The following is a 23,105-nucleotide window of genomic DNA, read 5'->3' on the forward strand; positions in this document are numbered from 1 at the left end:
GCTGCCCTGAGGACTCTTCTCCCTCTCCTTCCAGCTCACACCACTGCAAGCCTGTATCCATTCTGGCAGAATGACACCAAAACCCCCAAAGTCGATGATGGGAGCTCACCTGAAATCAAGATCTCTGTGCCATTCATCTTTTTTGGAGTCCCATACAGAAGCATTTATGTAAGTAGAGAAAGCAGATCTTCCCTTCATCCTTTTCCTTGCCATTATTGGCTGCATTTTCAACACGCTCTGCCTGTCATCAGGAATTGGAAGATTTATTAGCAGCTACCTGACAAGTTCTTAGATTTCATGAACTGATAGGTTTTATGATTAAGAAAGTCAAAGGTATATTTAATGGGATAATGTTCATAGGAAAGGAATCTAAAAGGCCATCAATTTTCTTTGTGGGTGATTAAATGGCACAGCAAAGCCAAGGGCTTGACACAAGGGACATTATTCCTGCTCCATGACAAGAAATGAGAACATGCAGGACCTGTGGGGGGAAAAGGGGCAATGGGTTTGTGGGGGCCCCAGACAAGGACAGGCTGCTGCTGCTTCCAGGTGATGGCACAGCAAAAACCCAGCTAAGGGGACACCTGAGCTCACCTAAACCTTAGACAGGGCCTAAGTCACTGTGGCTGTGCCACATCCCAAGTTTTGTGGTGTGAGATCAGAAGAGAGACAACGACTCATCCATCTCCAGCTCGTGTTTGTGCACAGCAGCGCTGGGAAAGCAGAATCCCATCCCAAACCCTTGTGTGGTGGGGGATTCCAGCATCCAGGGCAGCAGTGCCGTTTGTTGGACATTCTTTGCAAAAAAAAGGCCATTCTTTGTTGTTTTGGGGACTTCAGCAGACTCTGGGGAGGCTGAGGTGGCACCTCCCTGCTCTTGGGGCGCCCCAGGACGTGCCACAGCTGACAAAGCCAAAGGCAGTTTTTCCATGCAGCCACCATCATCCCCATCCCTCAGTGCTGCAGAGCTGCTCTCCCAAAGCTGAGTACTCCCAGGAGCCCGAGGCAGGGTCTCAGCAGATTTGGGTGCCATTCTGCTCTGATGGGTGGTTCTGTAGAACCCTATTTTGAAGACTTTTCAGGGGTTTGTCCTGCTTTTGGGGCTTTCTGCACCAACTCTTGGCCACCATGGGTAGTGTGAAGCTGGATCTTTGCCCAGATGGTCGGGATGCTCACCCTCTGTCTGTGGTGTTCTAATTTGAGATCATTTTATCACCCTGGGTTTTGCTTAATTCTCTTAAAGGTGACAGGGAAAGCCTTGCATAAGAGATGAAAAAATAAGTGTAGCTTTCCCTCCAGCCCATTAATTCTCCTCCATGGAGCCCTGCACCAGTCTGAGCTCACGGCTGGGAGGATTCACAGCACAGACCCCTCCACACTGCAGAAGCCCCAAAAACGAGCGGGTTGGTTCTGAAGCTGGGTTTAATACCTTGGTCCCATTAATCGTGGCCGTTTTTGGGAGCTCAGAACATCCTTGCTGTTCTGCCTCAGGATGAAACACAGATCACAGGAGCTGCAGAGAGATCCCAAAATATTTGAAGCTGTTTAAGGAACTGTAGACCAAGTTCAGAGTTCTTTGCTGGGCGAGGCCAAGCAGGGATTTGAACCGGATTTTTATGCGCGCTCTTTTCTTCTCTCTCCTCCTTTCAACTCCAAGTTCCACCTTATATTAAAGAAACCAGATCTCTTTGCTGGGCGAGGCACCCAAAGAGTGCGCGTTTCCTGACGACCCAGCAGCTCTGTGCTGGTTTATTCCACCAAACCACCTCTGCTGAGACAAAGTGGGGGGTTCTCCACGCAGGTCAACAACAACGGCGTCATCTCCTTCAACGCCCTGGTGAGCCAGTTCACGCCCGAGGCCTTCCCGCTGACCGACGGCCGCGCCTTCGTGGCGCCCTTCTGGGCCGACGTGCACAACGGCATCCGCGGGGAGATCTTCTACCGGGAGAGCACGGAGCCCGAGCTGCTCCGCAGGGCCTCGCGGGACATCCGCAGGCACTTCAGGGACATGGCCTCCTTCTCCGCCCTCTGGGTCTTCATCGTCACCTGGGAGGAGGTGACGTTCTACGGGGGAAGCAGCACCACGCCGGTGAGTGGCTTCTCATGTGTAGAATTGTGTTTTATTAAAATAGGATACTCTAGCTCACCTCTTGAAGTGTGTAGTTTATCTTAAGTCTGTAACTTGCCCTACAGTATCGTGTCTGTAACCTTATTAGCCTGAAAATCTGTCCGCACCTACTTTAAATCTCTCTGTTAAGAGTGCAAAGAGAAGCGAGCTCACCCTCTTTGCCCTAAAGGCTTCCAGAAGCTTTGCTCCTCTCCCCTTCCCTCTCCCCTTCCCTCTCCCCTTCCCTCTCCCCTTCCCTCTCCCCTCTCCCCTTCCCTCTCCCCTTCCCTCTCCCCTTCCCTCTCCCCTTCCCTCTCCCCTTCCCTCTCCCCTTCCCTCTCCCCTTCCCTCTCCCCTTCCCTCTTCCCTTCCCTTCCCTCTCCTCTCCTCTCTCCCTCAGTGACCATGCTGCCTTCCTAAAGTCCAACTCCAAATAAATCCTCATCCCATCACCACCTCACCAACCGTCCAGAGTCTCCTTACCTGCCTACATGCAAATACCCACAAACGTAAAGCCCAAAGAACTCCCAAAAAACCCTCCCCAGAGACCCCCCTAAATCTAAACCACGACACTCACGGGTGTGTTTTGTGTCTTGTCCCATCATCTGTGGGTGAAATTGAGTGAGACACTCGGTGTTCCTGCTCCTCACTTCCCTCGGGGCAGAGGAGCACCACGGGCCTTTCATTCTGTCCCCTGGGAGCCTGCAGGAGCCTCGCTCCCTGCTCTGAGGTCTCCGGGGAAAGCATCGCCTCCTCAGTGTTTGTAGGATCTAAAGCAAGGCTCTGACACCAATTAGGATGTTTTGGCTTGATCGTGAAGCATTTCTTGCATACAAATTCAGATGTTTCTGATGGCAGCTCCCCGCCTGCATGGGAGGTTGATCATGCTGATCAGAGTCACACTAATGACTTGGCCGTGTCACATGGCCGTAAATGTGTGAGCTGTATCTCACAGGAGGGGGGTGGCAGTGGGATGTTTGTCAGGGCATGGACATCTTTTAAATATCTGCTGAATTTGTGAGCTGTGACTGCAGCTGATGCTGGGAGGTCCCTGCTGGTAGGGCCTGTGCTGGAGCTTGGGGTGAAGAGAGAATCAGAGTGGTTTGGGTTGGAAAAGATCACCTCATTCCACCCCACACCTTCCTCTAGGCCAGGCTGCCCCAAGCCTCATCCAACCCATTCTTGAATAGCAACTGAGGGATCCCAGCTATTGTGTGGATTGTTCAGGATTAGCCTGTGTGCTGTGAGTGCCAAAACCCAGCTTCTCCTGTCTCGAGGAGTTGGCTCTGATAAACAGCTCAGCTCTTTTTCCATTTGCTAGAGAAGCTTGAGATTTGATGCATATTTTTTGCCAGTCCTGGCAGCACTTGCAGAAAAACCCCACATATATATTTTTATATATATATGTATTTGCAGACAGCAAGCAATATAGAGATTCGTGTATTGCCTGAAGAATTACATTTGCAACACAATGCAATTTATTTTGCTGTAGAGCAGCCTTCCTGCTCAGCAGCAGCCAGGGCTCGGGGTTGGCACAAGGAGTAGCACCATGCAACTTAAGCAGGAATTTCATCGCAGTGCAGAAAAGCTGCAGGAAATTTGGGAATGTTCCTCAGGGACGCTGCAGTTGCTGCCTAGAGATGTCACCTGAGCAAATAGGTTCATTTTCTGGTTGGACAGAGAGGGTGCTCCATGGTCAGGAGCTCCAAAAAGGGGAATTTGTTCTTCATGAGGAGAGCTGGGTGTGAGATTCACCTCCTGCCACCGTCCTGAGCAGAGCAGGGTTTGTTCCTGTGTGGAAAAGCTGTTGTGGCACTCTCCAAGTGCCACTGCCTTTATGAGTGACGTGTTTGTGATCTCCCAGCACGGCAAAAGTCTTGGCAGAGGTGAGCGAGAGGAAACCACGAGAGGGAGAAAGAATCCCAGGGAGAGGCTGAGGAGTGGAAGCTGCTCTGCTTTAGCTCCCTGCCCTGCCTGCCCTGGTGTGAACTGTGCCATTTGCAGCTGCTGGGAGGCAGCTCTGCCCACACCTCTCTCTCTCTCCTGACAGCTCCCAGAGCTGCTTCGCCTCCGTGTTGGAGAGTTCTCCTGGCAGGGCCTCGTTTCCTTGGAATGACATCCCCTGTGGTGTGCAGGCAGTGAGAGCAGCCCTGGGCTCCCCTCTGAGGCATCCTCTGAGGCAGTGGGTTTGCTCCAAGGGGATGGAATGTGGCCCCCAGACCCCTTTACTCCAGCAGCCACCAACTGCTTGCAGTGCTCAGGGCTCCTGGCAGGACAAGCCCTGGTGCTTCCCAGTGAGAGATGGTTCCATCCGTGGCCTTTCCCAATCCTGGAATTGTTTCTGTGGCTGGGGTTCCCTCCCCAGTGTGCAGTGCCCAGGTAGCCAGGCTCGAAGGGTTGCTCTGGATTAATTAAAAGAGAGGCAGCCCACACTTTGTGCTCTGCTAAAATCCTTCTTGCTCAGAGGCAGGAGGAGCTGTCCTCATGGCATGGCCCAGGGCAGGGATGGGAAGAGCAGGGAAATGCAGGGAGCTGGGAGAAGTGACTGACTGAGCTCCCAGGGACGAGCTCTGCTGCTGGATCTGCAGGGATAGAGGGGATATCTCCAGGGAAGGAGCTGCTTCTGTCGTTCTGCACAGCCCTGAAAGGGAAAATGGGCTCTTCCCACCTGGATCCTGGCTGGAATGTGCCCGGAGTTTGTGGGGCTGGAAATGCAGAGTCATTTCAAGTGAAAGGAAGAACACGAGCAGAGGATTTAGCAGCCAGCAAAGTGCAGGATATACATGTCTGGCTTGGATGTAATCCACCCTCAGCAGCGTTGTAGGATGTGAGTGTGGAAGGGAACCGGGGAAGATAATGCAGGAATGAAGGTAAGACAGGGTAATGGGAGATAACAGATCACAGCCACCCAAATCCTGCCGCTGCTCCTTCCCCCTGAGCTTATTCTCATGCTGCCATCTATTGGTGTTCCCTTGGATCAGAGATGGTCTTCACATCCTCCCAGGTGGAGAAAGGAGCGGGAACTGGAGCTGCTGGAGCTGTGGCAGCAAGAACAAACGTATTTTGGGTCTCATTCCACTTCTGCTCTTCACTGTGAGGCTCACCCGGGCCACACATCAATGCGGCAGAAGGGCAGGAGAAAAGCAGAATCACCTGTGAATGTGCCCGTGGTTTTCCACAGGTGAACACGTTCCAGGCTGTCCTGATCACAGACGGGGTGTCATCCTTTGCCTTGTTTAACTACCACGAGATCAGCTGGACCACGGGCACGGCCAGCGGAGGGGACCCCCTCACTGGTCTCGGCGGGGTGATGGCTCAGGTGAGGCTCCTGCTCCCGTGTCCCCATCCCTGCTGAGCTCTTGGATGACTGCCTATGGCTTTTCCAAGGTATCCCTGCTTGCTCAGGCCACTGAATCCTTCAGCATCCCCAGCACTGGCCTTGCACTGAACTTCTGGGCACTTTTGGATGAGCACTCCAGAATTTGGTGGGGGCAGCAGTGCCACAGCCAGTCGCTATGCCTGAGGAAGGGGACATTCCTGAATAAGGAATGCAGGAATCCTGCATCCCCACGTTGCTTCCTCACTTCATATTTCCCTGCATTTTTCCCCCACTTGATTTTGGCCACTCAATTCACACACCCTTAGATCTATATGTACATACACGTGTATCTGTACAAACATAAATCTGTGAGTACACATCCCTTCTGCTTGTAGTGCCCGTTTAGCTTTTCATTCACATCCAGACTACCTGAAAACAGAAATTTAGACTACCTGAAAACAGAAATCTTCACACAGAGGTGTTAAAACTAAAGAAGATGAGGAGGGATCTCCTCCTCAGGGAGGAACAGAGAAGTGAGGAAATGCAGCATCTCTTTCCTTTTGCCAAGGAGGGTGATGGAATTTGCTCTCTCTCTGGTTTAGGCTGGCTTCAATGGTGGAAATCTCACCAACTTTTTCAGCATCCCAGGCTCCAGAACCCCAGACATTGTCAATATTGAGGAAACAACCAACGTAAACGTCCCTGGGCGCTGGGCTTTCAAAATAGATGGCAAAGAAATAGACCCGGCCAACGGCTGCAGCCTGAGAGGTAAGGGAGAAATGGCATTGCTTGTCCCCAGATTTTAGGGTGCAGTGTAGCAAAAGGTGATGCTGCTGGGGTGCTGCGTGATCTGTGCTTTTGCCAGAGCATCCCCATGAGCTGCAGCTGCAGGGACAGAAACACGAGAGAGGGTTCAGTCCTTGCACATCTCCGAGTTCTTGTGATAATTGGTGGCAACAGGAGAGACCTGGGGACAGCAATTTCCTCCAGCCCATAAATTAGGGAAGCTGATCTTGCGGTGCCATTTCCCTTGTTTGTGCAGGAGGAGCAGCAGGTTTTGCAGGCAGGACAAATGCCACGTGTCTGCAGCAGTTACAGAGTCTGTGCCTGTCACTGACAGCGCGGGGCCGTAAAGGGATTAATCGATGCACACGCTGGCTGCACAGGCACTCTGCTGCTGAAAGATTATTGCATTTCCATTTGACAAATAAAACTGTCAGGAGCATTCACTGTGCTCCACGAGTCTTTCCAGCAAGAGAGGATTGTCATTTGCTGACAGACACTGGGGACATGTGTCTTTATGTCCTAATTTAGGACCAGTGAAGGTCCACAAGATTCCGAGGCTCTCGCAGCTCTAGCAGAGTTTTGGGTCCAACTGCTCCAGCATTTTCCAGCTGCTCACCCCAGGAAGAAAGGTTGGACTTGGCAGAGAAGCTGGAAGCCAGTCCCAGCTCTGCAGGTGACAAGAGGAGTGCGAGTAGATTTAAATTTCACAGTGAATGGCTGATTGCCCTCCACGAGAGGAGATGCAGCACGAGGTGTTGGATCCGAATGACACCCCTTTCCCAAATTCCCCACACCAGGATGGTTGGAGCGTGGGCCTTGCCAAGAGGAGACATGTGCCTCGGGGAAGTGGAAAATAGCTTTTTTTTGTTGTTTTTTTTTTGGAGGAGGAGGAGGCAGGGAAGAGAACAAAAAGTTTAGGAGAGGTAAACTCAGGCAGCGCACGGCAGAAGCCACGCGCTGGAGGAGTGTGAAAAATGGCCAGATGGAGGGGAGAGAAACTCTCACGGGGACTTGCCACCCTTGTTCTCCAGCCTTCTCCCTGCCTCTCCTGTCTCTCACCAGCCCAGCCCGCTCCCTCCCTGGTGGTGTAACACGTCTGCTCGTCTGGGGCTGTGCGATCACTCAGCGCTCTGCTGGGGCTCGTGTGTGGGGTGGAAGTTGCCTATCAACAGCTCTTTGGTGTTGTAACTACTACGAGCTCTTCCTGAATGCGAGTAAATTGCTCCTGGGGCTGCTGATGACAGAGTGACTTTTTGACCGGCAGAGTTCAGTGAGCAGGGGAACCATGGAAGTGGCAGCAGAGCTGGAGGATGGTGCCAGTGCAGCAAAAGTGCTGGAAACCGCCTCCAAATGGGGCTTTTCCTTTGGGAGAACAGCACAAATGCCTCTTGTGCCCTGCAATGCTGAAGAAGAACCAGAGTGGTGGGCGTCCAAAATGCGTGGAATGACCTTCAAGTTTTCCAGCCTGTGTGTTGCAGCACTGACCTTGGATTTGTGACAGCACTCGCAGCATTCCAGAGACTCATGGTGTGGGTAGGACTCGAAGAGGATGCACCACACGTTAGAAATGAAGCTTGGGATTTGCTGAGTGGCTCTTGCTGGGAGTTTGCACAAACAAAGCAGCTGAGAAGCCCAGCAGCAGGACAGCAGGGCACGGTGGTGGTGGCCTCCATCACAGGACCAGCAGACCGCCCCGAGGGTGTCTCAGAGCGCGTTTCTGTTTCAGGAAGTGATGTAGCGTGGGTTTTTTCCCTTTCTGTCTTTCTAGGACAGTTTCTCCGTCAAGGGGAGATCTTTTGGGACAACGCCAACTGCACCACCAAGTGCCGCTGCCTGGACTTCAACAATGAGATCCTCTGCCAGGACATGGCCTGTGGCCCCTTCGAGGCGTGTGAGACCAAGAGCAAATTCTTCCAGTGCGTGCCGGTGGAGAGCAGCACCTGCGTGGTGTTCGGAGATCCACATTACCACACCTTCGACGGCTTCCTCTTTCACTTCCAGGGTTCCTGCTCCTACCTCCTCGCCAGGCAGTGCTGGCCAGGCTCCCAGCTGCCCTACTTCAACGTGGAGGCCAAGAATGAGAACCGAGGCGGCTCCTCCGTCTCCTGGCTGAGGGATATTTTTGTGGAGGTCTACTCGCACAAGATTGTTCTCCCCAGGGGCGGCTTTGGGAAGGCAAAGGTAAGAGCTCTGCTGGAAGGGGAGAACTTGCCAGGTCAGCTACTCTGAGGTGGGCAGCAGCACTGTGCTGGAGAGTGCGGGATGGCACTTCTGGGCCTCGTGTGTCCTGGGGAACGGGCACGGGTGACACGAAGTGCCTGTAGGTTACCAATGGCTGTCCCTCTGTGCATGTCCCTGCCCCAAGACAGGGCTGTCCTGTCTGTGTCCCAGCACGAGGCCTCTGCTTCTCCACGCACTGGCTCAGCTGCTGGGTGTTGTCCCCGCAGGTGGACGACCTGGTGGTGTCCCTGCCCATCTCCTTGGAACTGGGTGCAATCAAGGTCTACCAAAGCGGCCTGTCCACCGCCCTGGAGACTGACTTTGGCCTGCTGGTGACCTACGATGGACAGCACTACGCCTCCGTGTCCGTGCCGGGCTCGTACATCAACGCCACGTGCGGGCTGTGCGGCAACTACAACAAAGACCCCGAGGACGACGTCCTGCGCTCGGACGGGAGGATGGCCACGTCCGTGCCGGACCTGGGCGAGAGCTGGCGGGTGCCACACCCCGAGCGCAGGTGCTCCACGGGCTGCCTGGAGAACTGCAGCCTCTGCGACCCCGCCACCGAGGCTCTGTATTTCACCCCCGACTACTGCGGCTTCATCAACAAGAGCGGCGGGCCCCTCTGGGAGTGCGGCTCCGTCGTGGATCCCACTGCCTTCATCCACAGCTGTGTCTACGACCTCTGCAGCGCCAAGGACAACGGCACCGGGCTGTGCCAGGCCATCCAGGCATATGCCACGGTGTGCCAGGCCCTGGGCATCTCGGTGGGAGAGTGGAGGAGCCAGACGGGATGCGGTGAGTGTTTGGAAGGAGGGGAGCAATGCCAGGGGTTTGCCTGTGTGCCCAGGGGTGTGTGACAGGAGGGAGAGGAAATCCAAGGGAGGGAATTGCCTGAAGTGGAGGGAGTTGGGAGAGAACTGATTGGTCCCTCCTCTCCATGGCGTCACACCAAAAGTGTGTGGCACAAGTCATGCGTGAGGTGGGAGCCCCACATTGCTCTGGAGATCATCAGCTGCCATGAGGAGAGCTGGAGGCTGGACTGGAATGGGGGCTGGTTGCTCAGTCCACCATCCTTGTGGCCTTAAATAGCTGTGGGCAGCTCAGTGGCTCCGGGGCTATTTTGGAGAAGCCCAGGACTGACCAGGGAGGCCTGGTTGGGAAATGGAGGGGGCACTCCTACCACTGAGGGGTTCACGGGTCTCTCACTCCGTGTTGTCTCTGCCGTGGTCAGCGAGAAGGTGGCAGCTGACCCTGAGCCGTGCTGTAACATGGCCCTTCTGTTTGTCACCCCTCTGCGCCCACAGCAGCGGCCGTGCAGTGCCCGGAGCTCAGCCAGTACTCGGTGTGTGCCAGCAGCTGCCCTGCCACCTGCTCAGACCTCACGGCCCCGCTGGCCTGCACCTCCCCCTGCACCGAGAGCTGCGAGTGTCCCGAGGGCCACGTCCTCAGCGCCGACCGCTGCGTGCCCGTGCAGGGCTGCGGCTGCGACGTGAACGGCCGCTACTTCCCCGTCGGGGAGTCCTTCTGGGCGTCACCAGACTGCACCGTGCAGTGCCACTGCGAGGCCGGCGGGGAGGCCAGGTGCTTCAATACCACCTGCCCCGAGGGGGAGATCTGCACCATCGAGAACGGCTACCGGGGGTGCTACCCAAAGAGGGAGACCGTGTGTTTGGTGGGGCAGGACCAGGTGTTGCAGACCTTCGATGGCATCGCCTTCCCCTACCCGCTGGAACAGTCCTACACGCTTCTCAAGACCTGCCCAGAGAGGCCAGACTTCATCGAGGTGGACATCAACCAGAAGAAGGCCGGGTCCGCTCCCAACGGGCCGCGCGTCGTGCGTGTCCAAGCAGCCGGCCAAGAGGTGAAGATTGGAGGCACCAGGCTGTCAGACATCAAGGTAAAAGTGCTGCCCAGGGACAGCCTGGGAGGTGGTGGCTTGTGGTGTGATCCAGTGGAGAAGAGCTTATGGGTCTGTGGCTTGAACCATCACGTGGGGGCCCTTTGGGTGCTGTGAAGTTGTTGCCACAGCACTGCTCCTTCTGTTTGCTGAGGAGGCTTTCCTGCCTCCCCCTTCTCCAGCAACTCGCTATTTCCCTGGAAGAAAAATTGCTTTTTGTAGGGCAAAAAACAAAGATACAGCTGTATGCTCTCAGTCAGAGGAGGCTCTGGGCCTTGGAGGGTGGGTCTGGGTCAGGGAGTGTTTAATGTGCACAGTGTGGTTGGGCAAAGCCACATCACCCTCCCTGAAGCCTCTCCACCTTGTTCCTTGCAGGTGAATGGTTATGACGTGGAGCTGCCCTATTTCCACCCCTCGGGGCGCCTGGAAATCTACCGGACTGACAACAGCACCGTGATGGAGTCCGAGGGGCTCCTGGCCATCAGCTACTATGACTCCGGCCTCCTGGAGATCCGCCTCTCCACCTCCTACTTCAACTGCACCGGGGGCCTCTGCGGCCTCTTCAACGACAACGCCACTGACGAGTTCTACCTGCCCAAGGGCAAGTTCACGGACAACCTGGAGCTCTTCCTGGAGAGCTGGACCACCTTCGATGAGATCTGCAATGGCGAGTGTGGGGACCTGCTCATGGCTTGCAACAACGACTCGGAGCTGCTCAAGTCCTACAGGAGCCGCTCCAGCTGCGGCATCATCAACGACCCCACCAACAGCTCCTTCCTGGAGTGTCACAGCGTGGTCAACGTCTCGGCCTACTACAGGACATGCCTTTTCCGCCTGTGCCAGAGCGGGGGCAACGTGTCGGAGCTGTGTGACTCGGTGGCACGCTACGCCAGCGCCTGCAAGAACGCCGAGGTGGACATCGGCCAGTGGAGGAGCCACAGCTTCTGCCGTGAGTGCACCCAAGCTCTTCATCGCCCAGGGTGGGGAGGAGGGAGTTTAGAACCCACCAAACCCAGGCAGAGTCTTTTTGTTGGGGATTTGTGGGCATGCAGAGGAGGAGCAGCTTTTCGTGCGGGATGCTGGAATCTCAGAGTTCCTGGTGCCAGCAGAGACAGATTTCACAGGGAAGCGGTTTCAGGGTGGCATTTCAGGAGGCAGCAGAAGTTTTATGGTGCGCTGTAGGAGCGTCCCTGAGCCACAGATGGTGTCTGGCGGTGCCGTACGCCACCACCAGAGGATAATTTGAATAACACTGGTTTTTAGCTGTCGCTGTAAACTTGCCGCGGATGGGAGGACATTCGTAATTCAGAAGCAAATGTGACAAATCCTGAGTGTAAAGTAGATGGTGAAAAGGCTGTGCCTGTCTCTGCCTCAGAGGCTTCAGGGAGGTGTTTGTTTGGGAAATAACAGGAGAAGGTGATGTGTGGCACATGGCAGGACAGGGTTGAGATGTGAGGGGGGTGAAGGGGTTGCAAAGGGAATGGGATGAGCCAGTAGCCTCAAGATGCTGGGACTGTTTCCCCTTTTCCCCTGAATCCTTCACCACCCGCTTTTTGCCCGTTCCTCACCCCGTGCTGTCAGTGCTGGGGGCTCAGGGTCTGCGTTTCACAACCCTGCAGCTCTCTCCTGCCCGGAGAACAGCCACTTCGAGGAGTGCATGAGCTGCGTGGAGACCTGCGAGAGCCTGGCCTCGGGCCCCGTGTGCAGGGACACCTGCTCGGAGGGCTGCCAGTGCGACGAGGGCTTCGCCCTGCGCGGCACCCGCTGCATCCCGCGCCGCGAGTGCGGCTGCAACTTCGAGGGCCGGCAGCTGGCCACCAACCAGACCTTCTGGATGGACATCTCCTGCCACTTCCTGTGCTACTGCAACGGCTCAGACAACAGCGTGTACTGCGAGAACGTGTCCTGCAAGGACGACGAGTACTGCCTGGAGGAGAACGGCCTCTACTACTGCCACGTCCGCACCGACGCCTCCTGCATCATCTCGGGCTACGGGCACTACCTGACTTTTGATGGCTACTCCTTCGACTTCCAGAGCAGCTGTGAGCTGGTGCTGTGCACCACCATCTCCCGGCCCAGGGTGGAGCGCTCGGACACGTTCCCGGCGTTCACTGTCACGGCCAAGAACGAGGACCGGGACACCTCCCTGGCCCTGTGGGTGAAGCAGGTCGAAGTGGAGGTCTTTAATTACAACATCGTCATCCACCGCGCCTACAAATACACCGTGCTGGTGAGTGCAGGGCCGTGAGGGCTGTGATTATTTCTGCAGGTGTGACCCTCAAACTGTGGAGCAAAACCCTAGAGATGAGGACTTAGAGCTTGCAAGGTTTTCCAGGTCATGCTTGGGCTCATCCTAGGGTGCTGCCAGGCTCCAGCTTTTGGAGAGGGTTTCCTCTTTTTTTTTCTTCTGTTAAGGTTAGGATGACTAATACATGGGAAATGCAGGTTCGAGTTTGGACTTGGATGTTTAATATTTCTTATTTATTTACAAACTTACAAGCTGTGAGCTCAATCTAGCAAGCTAGAGAAATGAGGTAAAATAGAGTATTTTTAGCTCTTTTTAAGGTTATTTTAGCGATAATTACCTAATAACAAGGTGATACTTCTATTATTTATGCTTTTGACCAAATAATGACCACTTGTGTCTTGCAATGCAGACCTTTTTCACTTAATTACAGAAAACTACTTAATCCAATGAAAAAAAAAGAAGAAAGTAAAGAAAAAAGACTTAAACAACAGCTAAAGCCCTCCATCTTAACTCACACATATCAGTACATACTAAAATCTTAAATCTAAGTTTTCAGAATTCCAACAGGTTTCTGTTTTGGCTGCCTTGTTTTGGGTGTGGAGGTGAGGCCAGCAGGGATCTTTCTCTGCCTTTATTTGTGTCCTTCTGTGGAAGCTCCCACCCTCATCCTCCTCACGACGTGCCCCGTTTCCTCCCCGCAGGTCAACGACGAGCGCCTCTACCTGCCCCTGAAGCTGGGCCAAGGCAAGGTGAACATCTTCGCCTTCGGTTTCCACATCGTGGTGGAGACCGACTTCGGGCTGAAGGTGGTGTACGACTGGAAGACCTTCCTGTCCGTCACCATCCCGAGGGCCTTCCAGAACCTCACCTACGGCCTCTGCGGCCGCTACAACGGCAACCCCGAGGACGACCTGGTGGCCGCGGCGGGGACGCCGGCCGCCAGCATCGGTGACTTTGTGCAGAGCTGGGCCAAGCGGGACGCGTTCTGCCGCGTGGGCTGCGGCGACCGCTGCCCGGCCTGCGGCAAGGTGGAAGGGTTCTGGAAGCCCCAGCAGCTCTGCAGCCTCATCCCCAGCCAGAGCGGGGTCTTCGCCAAGTGCCACAGCAAGATCAACCCCGGCTTCTTCTACAAGAATTGCCTTTTTGACACCTGCGTGGATGGGGGGGCCATGCAGACAGCGTGCAGCTGGCTGCAGAACTACGCCAGCACGTGCCAGACTCAGGGCATTGCCATCACTGGCTGGAGGAACTTCACCTCGTGCTGTAAGTGCCACCCTGTCCCCAGGTCCTTCTTTTCCTGGGGTGCCTGGGACAGGGACGCCAATGGCCTGGCAGCCAGTCCCTGCCACGCTTGCTGGGTGAGGTGGGCAAAGTCTGGGACACAGAATTCTCTTGGAGTTGTCACAAACTGCATGTGGTACAGCAGGAGCAGGGATAGAAAAGGGCAAGTCTCAAGGTCAGAAGGGATAGGGATGGAAAATGGAAAGCCTCAAGCTCAGAAGGCATCAGCCATCTCCCACTGTTAACCAGGGTTTATATCAGTCAGCCTCAGTGCCAGCAGTGAGTGTGTGCTCTAATGAAGCTGCAGCCCCTTGTCAATAAGATGACGATGTGCTGTTCAATCAGGCTCCTGAGGATGGGCACCGCACGCATCCCCGGCAGCCAATCTGTCTGGCAAATCGGATGGGAAGTAATTGTCTTAGCTAACGAGACTGAAAATTAAATTTGTGTCGTTTTTCCCTTCTAACAAGCAAGCTCATGGCTCAGGGGCCCTGCTGTCACGGGGTGGTGAGGCCACAGACTGGCACCATGCATGACAGGTCTGAATCAGTCCCTGGCTGGTGGGGAGCCAGGTTGGTTGTGTCCGTGGAGCTAATCTGTGTCTGTTTTGTCCCCTGCTCAGCTGTTAGCTGTCCCCCCAACAGCCACTATGAGAGCTGCGTGTCCCTGTGCCAGCCCCGATGTGCCGCCATCCGGCTGAAGAGCGACTGCAGCCACTACTGCGTGGAGGGCTGCCAGTGTGACCCTGGCTATGTCCTCAATGGCAAGAGCTGCATCCTGCCCCACAACTGTGGCTGCTACTCTGACGGCAAATACTACGAGGTACGCAGCTCTTGGGGCCTGCTCCCTCCCCCTGGATGATATTTCTGGGCAGAGTTTGAGTGGGGATGACAGTCAGGACGGGCTGGCAGCAGGGCTGGAGAGGAGAGGGATGTCCTTCCACGGTGTGCTGCAAAGGGAGTCTTTCTATCCAAAAACACCATCATACAGTCATTGAGTGAAGGTGACCTGGGTGTCAGGCACAGGAGGGAGCTGGTGGAGGTGGGATGGAGAGAAGGGTGGTGACTAAGGAGACTCTTTGATAAGTGCCAAAGTCCAATAATGTATGAACACATTGTGCTAGGTATTCACACATCGTAGCTTTAGTGTTTCACATGAAATTTGCTTTTTCGTAGCTACTGGCTGTCACTGAGGAGTTTGAAGCAGCAGGGTGCTGTGCTGGTAGCACTGGTCATATCACAGTGGGTTGTATTTTGTGCCAGTGAAACTGTTCTGGGTAAGGTGACTTTGGTCCATCAGGAGCCAGTATTGGCATGGTGTCATCTGGGCTTCCTTGCAGATGGGTTGGTGGCTGGCAGAATGCAAGAGAGAGGCCAAGGGGATATTAAGCACTGTGGCTTTGTGTGTGCACAAGAGGTGAGGGAGGTTGTGGCAGCACTGCAAACACGAGTGTGGGTAGCAGAGATGCTGCAAGCTGCCAGCGTGTTTTTTACAGCCTTTCCTCTGCCCTTGCTTCCTGCTCCTGCTTGCCGTGTTATGGAGGGGTGCAAACCTTGTCCCAGACACCCTCAGAGGCTGACGGGGCAGCCAGTGACGGGTCCCTCTTTCAGCCCAAGCAGCTCTTCTGGAGCGGGGACTGCACCCGGCGGTGCCGCTGCTTCCGGCGCAACCTGATCCAGTGCGACCCGCGGCACTGCAAGTCGGACGAGGAGTGCGCGCTGCGCAACGGCGTCCGCGGCTGCTTCAGCACCCGCAGCTCCTTCTGCCTGGCGGCCGGCGGCGGCGTCTTCCGCACCTTCGACGGCGCCTTCCTCCGCTTCCCTGCCAACTGCGCCTTCGTCCTCTCCACCATCTGCCAGAAGCTGCCCGACTTCTCCTTCCAGCTCATCATCAACTTCGACAAGTGGTCCTCGCCCAACCTCACCGTCATCTCCCCCGTGTACTTCTACATCAACGAGGAGCAGATCCTCATCACGGACAGGAACACTGTCAAGGTGAGGTCTCCTCAGGGGTGTCCGGCCCTTCCAGAGTGGGGCTGGGTGGGGATGGTGGATGGCAGTCCAGGCTGCACAGTGATCTCCACAAGGGCCCCATACTGTCCATGTTTTCACAGCTGGGATAGTGGAAAGCAGCCATGGAATCTTTTATGAGTGGCCCACATCTGTAGGCAGAGGATAAGGGGGAGATGTCAGCTTTGTGTCCTTCTCTCTCACCAGGTGAACGGAAGCCTCGTGAGCATCCCCTTCGTCACGGGGCTGTCCACCAAGATCTTCAGCCAGGAGGGCTTCCTGGTCATCGACTCCAGCCCCGACATCCAGATCCGCTACAACGGCTTCAACGTCATCAAAATCACCATCGGGGAGCGGCTGCAGAACAAGGTGTGCGGCCTCTGCGGCAACTTCAACGGCGACCGCTCCGACGACTACGCCACGCTGCGGGGCAAGCCGGCCGTCAGCAGTGTGGTGCTGGCACAGAGCTGGAAAACCAACGGCATGCAGAAGAGGTGAGTGGTCAGACGGCCCTTTCCCGCCAGGTGGGAGCGGGAAGGGGAACAGGGCTGGCCGTGAAAGGAGCCCCCACAACGTGTCCGGTGCCCACAGCTGCAACGAGCTGCAGTACTCGCAGTACGCCGCCTCCTGCGACAATGTGCAGATCCAGGAGCTGCAGAGTGACAGCTACTGCCTGAAGCTGACCGACATGAAAGGCTTCTTCCAGCCCTGCTACGGCCTCCTGGACCCGCTGCCCTTTTACGAGTCCTGCTTTCTGGATGGCTGCTACAACCACAAGAAGGTCCAGCTGTGCGGCTCGCTGGCTGCCTACGGAGAAGCCTGCCGGACCTTCGGCATCCTGGGCACGGAGTGGATCGAGAAGGAGAATTGCTGTAAGACAACTGGGGCTGGTTCGAGGGGAGCTGTGTCCCACTGGGGAGATGGGCTAGACGTGGCTGCCCACGGTCTGAGGGTAAAGGTTGTGTTTGTGCTGTGTCTTGTGCTGTTTAGCAGGAGTGGTGGAAGATCCCTGCGTGGGCGCCGACTGCCCCAACCGCACCTGCGAGCTGGACAACGGCGGGGAGCTGTGCGGCTGCATTGAGCCCCCGCCCTATGGGAACAGTGAGTCCTCTGCTCCTGGCCCTATGGGAACAGTGAGTCCTCTGCACCTGGCTGTGGGGTCAGTGCCGAGCTGCACGTTGGGCCATTATGCCACAGGGGCTTTGGGAAGGGACGTGCTGAGGGCTGTGACCTCTGCCAAGAGGGGTTTCCCTGACCAGTTCAGGAGGGGAGCAGAGAGCAGGAACAGCTTTTTTGGGGTGCACATTATGGGCATCTCTGGCTTGGGAGCTCTTTGAGTAGCAGGGATGTAGGACGGGCAGAGCACACCACAGGAGATGATCCCAGCCCATTTCTGGTGGTGGAAAGAAGTGCCAAGGGGCCATTTTTGGTGATCTGAAGTTGTGTCATCTTCCCCTCCAGCAACCCACGACATCATTGATGCAGAGGTGACCTGCAAGGCTGCCCAAATGGAGGTGTCCATTTCTAAGTGCAAGCTGTTCCAGCTGGGCTTTGAGCGTGAGGGCGTGCGGGTCAATGACCGCCACTGCCCCGGCATCGAAGGGGAGGACTTCATCTCCTTCCAGATCAACAACACCAAAGGCAACTGTGGCAACTTGGTGCAGGTGAGCTGGGACATGGGGCACACAGGGCTGGGAGTGAGGGACAGTCCACTGCAGTCCAGCTCCACTCTGGGGTTGGGGCAGGTCGGTGCAAGTGATGCTTGGGAGGTGCTTTAATGGGCTGGGGGTCAAGGAGAGCACAGGAAGGTTTTGTAGAGCAAGGATGTAATTCCAATCCCCACCATGCCAGAGGTGATGGGGCAGCAGGACCTTTGTCACACAGCTCATTTAGAGATGCTCATTAGGAGCAGGGAAACGGTGACATCTGGAATTAAGCAGTGCCCGTGTTCGTCTGCAGTCCAACAGCACTCACATAGTGTACAAGAACACAGTGTGGATCGAGAGTGCCAACAACACGGGCAACATCATCACCCGGGACAGGACCATCAACGTGGAGTTTTCCTGTGCCTATGAGCTGGACATCAAGATCTCCCTGGATTCAGTCGTGCGGCCAATGCTCAGGTAGGAGCAGGGCCTGTTACACAGATGGGTGAGGCAGTGCTGCCTCTGAAGAAGGCACCAATTTGGGGGTTCAAAACCTTCCCACCAACTGAGCCAGTATTTTTTTTTTCCCATCATTAGTGTAATTAACCTGACGGTGCCGACGCAGGAAGGGAGCTTCACCACCAAGATGGCCCTGTACAAGAACTCGTCCTACAAGCACCCGTACCGGCAGGGCGAGGTGGTGCTCACCACCCGGGACGTGCTCTACGTGGGGGTCTTCGTGGTGGGTGCTGACTCCAACCACTTGATCCTGATGCTGAACAAGTGCTACGCCACCCCCTCGCGGGACAGCAACGACAAACTGCGCTACTTCATCATCGAGGGGGGGTGAGCGAGCGCGAGCCCCGCTGGGTTTCATGGGGTCTGTTGGTGCTGGGAGGGTGGTGGCATCAGCTGGGACAAGGACCTTTTGGCCGATGAGAGGGTTGATCAAAATCTGGAAAGGGTGAGGAGCAGTGTTGTTAGAGTAGGAGTTAATTTGCTCGGTGCAGGCATAGCCAGAAGCCCTGGGTGTGACAGAATACCAGGTGCAGAGAGAAGCACTTTCCTTGTGTCAGTGATGCTGTGGACAGCACTTAACTGTGGGAGACAGGGGGATATGGATCATGGCACAGGCATTTTGGGAAGTTGGGAACACCAGAGAGAGGTGACAGAGGCAGGGCATGACACCCTTGTCCAGACAAGCCATGGCAGGGCCTAAGCACCCACTGTGGGACCTGGGGTGACAGGGACCCCCTTGAGGGAGGGCCCAGTCACAGGAGGGTGGCGCTGAGCATCAGTGCTTTGCACAGGTGCCAAAACATGAAGGACAACACCATTGGCATAGAGGAGAACGGGGTGTCCCTGACCTGCCGCTTCCACGTCACCGTCTTCAAGTTCATCGGGGACTACGACGAGGTTCACCTGCACTGCGCCGTCTCCCTCTGTGACTCCGAGAAATACTCCTGCAAAATCGTGAGTGGGGCGGGTGCAGAGGGAGGGGATGCTCGATTTGAAGGGTTCTTCCAGAGTGCAGGGAGCCCTGCTGATGTGGCATCGGAGAGGTGGCCACAGATGTAGCCTTAGGATGAGATGGGAGGGTTGTGTGTCCCTCTAGGCATGAGGAGATGCTCTGGCATGGGCAGGTCACCTCAGGACCTGTGCTCTCTGAGCCTGGTTTCAGGGTTCTTTTGGGAACTGGGACAGCTGGAGGGGCGCAGAGGGGGCCTGGGCAGAGGTGAGGGTGACAGGAATGGTGTTTATCCCCAAACAGAACTGCCCTCAGCACACGAGGATGGCCAGCGCCTTCGCCGAGGAGTCCAAGGAGCAGATCCTCTCAGTGGGGCCCATCAGGAGGAAGCGTAAGTGAGGGACCCCAGGCAAGGCTGGGGGGTTTGTCTGCCGTCCCAGCCTCAGGCAGCCAAGGACCAGGGCCCTGGGGTGTGTGAGCATGGCTCAGGTCCCCCTTTGCTGTTTTTATGTGCAGGATCGGACTGGTGCGAGGACAACGGAGGCTGTGAGCAGATCTGCACGAGCCGGGCGGACGGGCCTCTGTGCAGCTGTGTGACAGGGACACTGCAAGGGGACGGCAAGAGCTGCAGGGGCAAGTACCAGGGTCGGGGTGGGCACAGCAGGGGCCGGCCACCCCCAAACCGAGGGGCTGTGGGGCGAGCAGTGTGGGGAAGGGGGCTGGGACGTGTGGGGTGCTGCAGACAGAAGGGGTGTGGAGGGCAGGGAGCCAGATGTGCACTGTCCCTGTCACCTGAGGGCTGTGAGGGCACTGCTGGCAGGTTCTGAAGGGCTGCCAGGCAGCTGCAGGTGATGGTACCTGCATGGCACAGGGCAGGGTAGAATAAATGCCATGGGCAGAGTCTGGGGGCCCAGCAATGAGGTCGGGCATTTGGGTGGGCACCAGCCCGGCATGATTTGAGGGGCATCTGGGAGGGAGGCACCCACTGCGTGTGTGCCAGAGCCCCAGCTGACGTGGATCTTGTTGTGTTGGCAGCCTCGAGCTCTTCAGGGGAGCACCGAGCCCGAGTGACCCTCCTGGTGGTGGCCCAGCTGTGGCTGTGGCTGCGCTCAGCCCCGCGGCACCTGACCTCGTAGGCGCGGCCCCGCCGCCCAGCCAAAAACTGTTCTCGCGTCAGCCCGAGTCTTTGTAGGGTAGGAGACAGCCCCCCACGCCGTGGCCACACTGCTGCCCACCCGGCCATGCTGCGAGGAGGCAAAGGGATGTGACCTGCACAGAGCTGGGACGCAGACCCCGACGTGAAGGTGACGTGCAGCCGGCACAGCGGCAGCAACGGCAAGACTGAGCAGGATGTACGCCAGCAGGGACTGGGGTTTGGGGGTTTTCTTACAGCTTTCCATCATTGATGTGGACTCAAGGAAGGGTTTTGCAGCTTTTCCCCAGGCTCTCCCTTGAGGGGTGCACTGGAGGTGGCCCACACCACTGTTGGTAGTGTGGATGGAGCACGTGCTGTCCCCTCACATGGACAGCCGCAGGTCTCCACTGTCCTTGGGAGCTGCCACCAGGGTCTTACGAGCTCACAAACTCAAGCAGAGGTCGGTGTTGGGCCACAGGTCATGGCCAGAGCAGTGCACTGCCATCACTGGATGCTGTGACACCTTGGGACCGTGTCACCCTCTGACTCTGCAGAGCAGAGGTGGTGCTGAGATTTGGGTCAGGGAGCCAAACTCATCCATGGGGGTCTGGAAATCCAGGCACTGTGCTGTGCCAATAATTGGGAAGAGGTGCTTTCTGGTGGGCAGGAACAAGAGTCAGAGGAAGGAGGGATGAAATTCCCTGCCGTGTTTGCGTGGTGTGCAAGGGGTGAGGTCAGAGCAGGGTTGGGGTCTGCGGGCACAGGGCAGCATTGGGTGCCAGGTGAAAGAGTGGGGAGCAGCCTTGGGGTGCTGGTGGGTGTGGGGGGTCTGTCTGTGTTGGTGTCTCGTCTCGTGTTTGTACTCTGTGAAACGGCTGCGTGGGAATAAAAAGTGTTGTAATCCTTCGTAAGCACCGGGTCCTGTGTGATGGGGGCGAGGACGGGGAGCAGCAGCAGGGCCTGGAGGGACACCAAGGCTGCAGAGAGTCCCTGGGAGGGATGGACAGGGAGTTTTGGGGTGCCAGGCTGGGGCACACCAGAGCTGAGGGCATGGGATGGGGCTGGAGTGTGGGTCTGGCAGGTTTGCCATGGGGTTGGCAGGGATGTAGGGCAGAAGGAGCAGAGGAGATTTGGGTTCTGGGGCAGGAGGGCAGCTGTTTCCCTTGCCTCAAGACAAGAGGTGGGTAATAGAATGTCCTGAACTCTGCTCTGCTTGTTTGCTGCCTCTCAGCTCCTCTCTGTGCCCTCTGTGTGTGGGTTAGCTCTGAATTCTCTCCTTCACGCCTCTTTTCTGCCTGTGACTGCCTCCTTCCCCCATCTCTGTGCCTCTTTGCTCTCTGTTCCCAGCCTGTCTCTCCCTGTCTGCCTCTGCCCTCTCTGTGCCTTTTTGCCATCCCTTTCCTGTCCCTGCTCTCTGCCCCCTCTCTGGGCTTGCTCCCAGCTGGGCTCGGTCCCTCTGCCTCTCTGCCTTGGTCCTTTTGCTCTTTGTTCCTCTTTGCCCTCTCTCTCCCGGTATTTTCTCTCTGCTCTCTCTGCCTCTGTGCCCTCTGCACCTCCCTCTTTGCTCTCCAGGTCTCCCATCTCCTCTTCCAGTCTCTCTTTGCCTCCTCCTGTCCCGGGCCGTGTCTCCCACCCCTATCTCGGCATTAATTAATGAACTGGAGAGATGAGCACAGAAAAACATCCTAAAATACCCCCCAGAGTCCCTGCACCATCCAGCCCACCCTGGTATTTGGTTTTTTGTTTATTGATGGGGACTTTAAAGCACTGCAGAGATTTTAAAAGAGCTCAAGGTTTAAAGCCAAGTGGAACAGCTTGTGCTGCCTCTAAAATAAAGTGGCTACAGGGACTTGGTGATGATTTTTGGGGGTTAAAATTCCATTTGTAAGCATGGTTACTACAGGAATAACTACACCTTTACTAGTGAAAATTACTTTAGGTCAAGATATAACTTTTTTATTCAGCTGCCTTGACAAAAAGCCCCACTGGAAATAGTTTTCCCCCTTGTCTCTGTCCTACACTTGTCTGTATTTCTGACACCAGCAGCTCGTAAATAATAAAAGGGACTCAAGTTTCTTTATAAATCAGTGTTTCTACAAAATAATATCCAGTTTTAATGTCTATAACTTCAACAAAGTATAATCTTCTGGGCTGACTTTTATATTCTGAAGTTTCCCTTAAGTTCCACTGGGAAACAATCAAAAGAATTGACTGTATCTTAATAAAAATAAGCTTGGGGGATACAATTTCTGCTCATGTTGGGAAAAATTCTGTACTTTTGGTGGCTGAGGCAATGTCAGAAATACAGTTTGGTGAATCCCCCCACCCCTCCCTCCCACATTTGCTATAGTAGAACTTCACAAGAAAACAGAGTTACAGACCTTTCCAGCTAAAAGCATTCCCAGAGCTGTGCAAGCAGGAGATTCCCTTGGATGCAGGAATTTGGGTAGAGAACAAGCAAGAAAAATGATGGGAGCAAAACCCTTGCTGTGCTTCTCTGCTGGAGCCCTCACCCAGGCCCTGGAGAGGTGGAAAGGTGTGACCTGAAAAGAGGAAAAGAGTTGTGTTACCTGGAGAAAACTCAGGGAAGAACTCAGGGGAAAACTCAGGGAAATGGGAGTGGCAGAGAGGAGGTGGGGCTGGAGACTGAGCACAAGCTGCTGCACAGGAAACCGCGGGGGGAATGGAATAAAAAACAATAATTAAAAGAAAAAGGGTTGCAAACTGCGAGGGTGGGGAAGCACAGAGTGCCCAGAGAAGCTGCGGCTGCCCCGGCTCTTTGGAAATGTTCAAGGCCGGGCGGGACTGGGCTGGGAGCACCCCGGGACAGTGAAAGGTGTCCCTGCCCTGTATAGGGTGAAACCGGAGGGTCCTTAGGGTCCCTCCCAACCCAAACTGCCACCAGGGATGTCCCCCCGCCATCGCCACCGAGGGGACAGCGGGGAAAGGGCCCGGAGAGGGCAGAATTCCCCCTCGGGCAGCGCTC

At 55.7% G+C, this 23,105-nt stretch overlaps 1 protein-coding gene across 1 annotated transcript in view; it reads left to right on the top strand.

Annotated features, from left to right (window-relative positions):
- The window catches only part of TECTA (tectorin alpha), a 44,922-nt gene extending 22,260 nt beyond the window's left edge, over positions 1–22,662 (top strand). Inside the window, 22 exon segments of the mRNA XM_063417634.1 lie at positions 1–168; positions 1,802–2,089; positions 5,289–5,426; positions 6,029–6,194; positions 7,981–8,393; positions 8,660–9,230; positions 9,740–10,332; positions 10,708–11,281; positions 11,952–12,562; positions 13,282–13,843; positions 14,484–14,683; positions 15,472–15,855; positions 16,078–16,364; positions 16,462–16,742; positions 16,861–16,971; positions 17,332–17,534; positions 17,830–17,993; positions 18,114–18,362; positions 18,827–18,989; positions 19,288–19,375; positions 19,501–19,617; positions 20,020–22,662. Of these exon segments, the coding sequence (XP_063273704.1) occupies positions 1–168; positions 1,802–2,089; positions 5,289–5,426; positions 6,029–6,194; positions 7,981–8,393; positions 8,660–9,230; positions 9,740–10,332; positions 10,708–11,281; positions 11,952–12,562; positions 13,282–13,843; positions 14,484–14,683; positions 15,472–15,855; positions 16,078–16,364; positions 16,462–16,742; positions 16,861–16,971; positions 17,332–17,534; positions 17,830–17,993; positions 18,114–18,362; positions 18,827–18,989; positions 19,288–19,375; positions 19,501–19,617; positions 20,020–20,120 (6,432 nt within the window). The 3' untranslated portion in view covers positions 20,121–22,662.
- The last annotated feature ends 443 nt before the right edge of the window (positions 22,663–23,105 follow it).

Source organism: Prinia subflava, chromosome 22 (genome assembly GCF_021018805.1).
Source record: "Prinia subflava isolate CZ2003 ecotype Zambia chromosome 22, Cam_Psub_1.2, whole genome shotgun sequence".
Classification (NCBI taxonomy): Eukaryota; Metazoa; Chordata; class Aves; order Passeriformes; family Cisticolidae; genus Prinia; species Prinia subflava.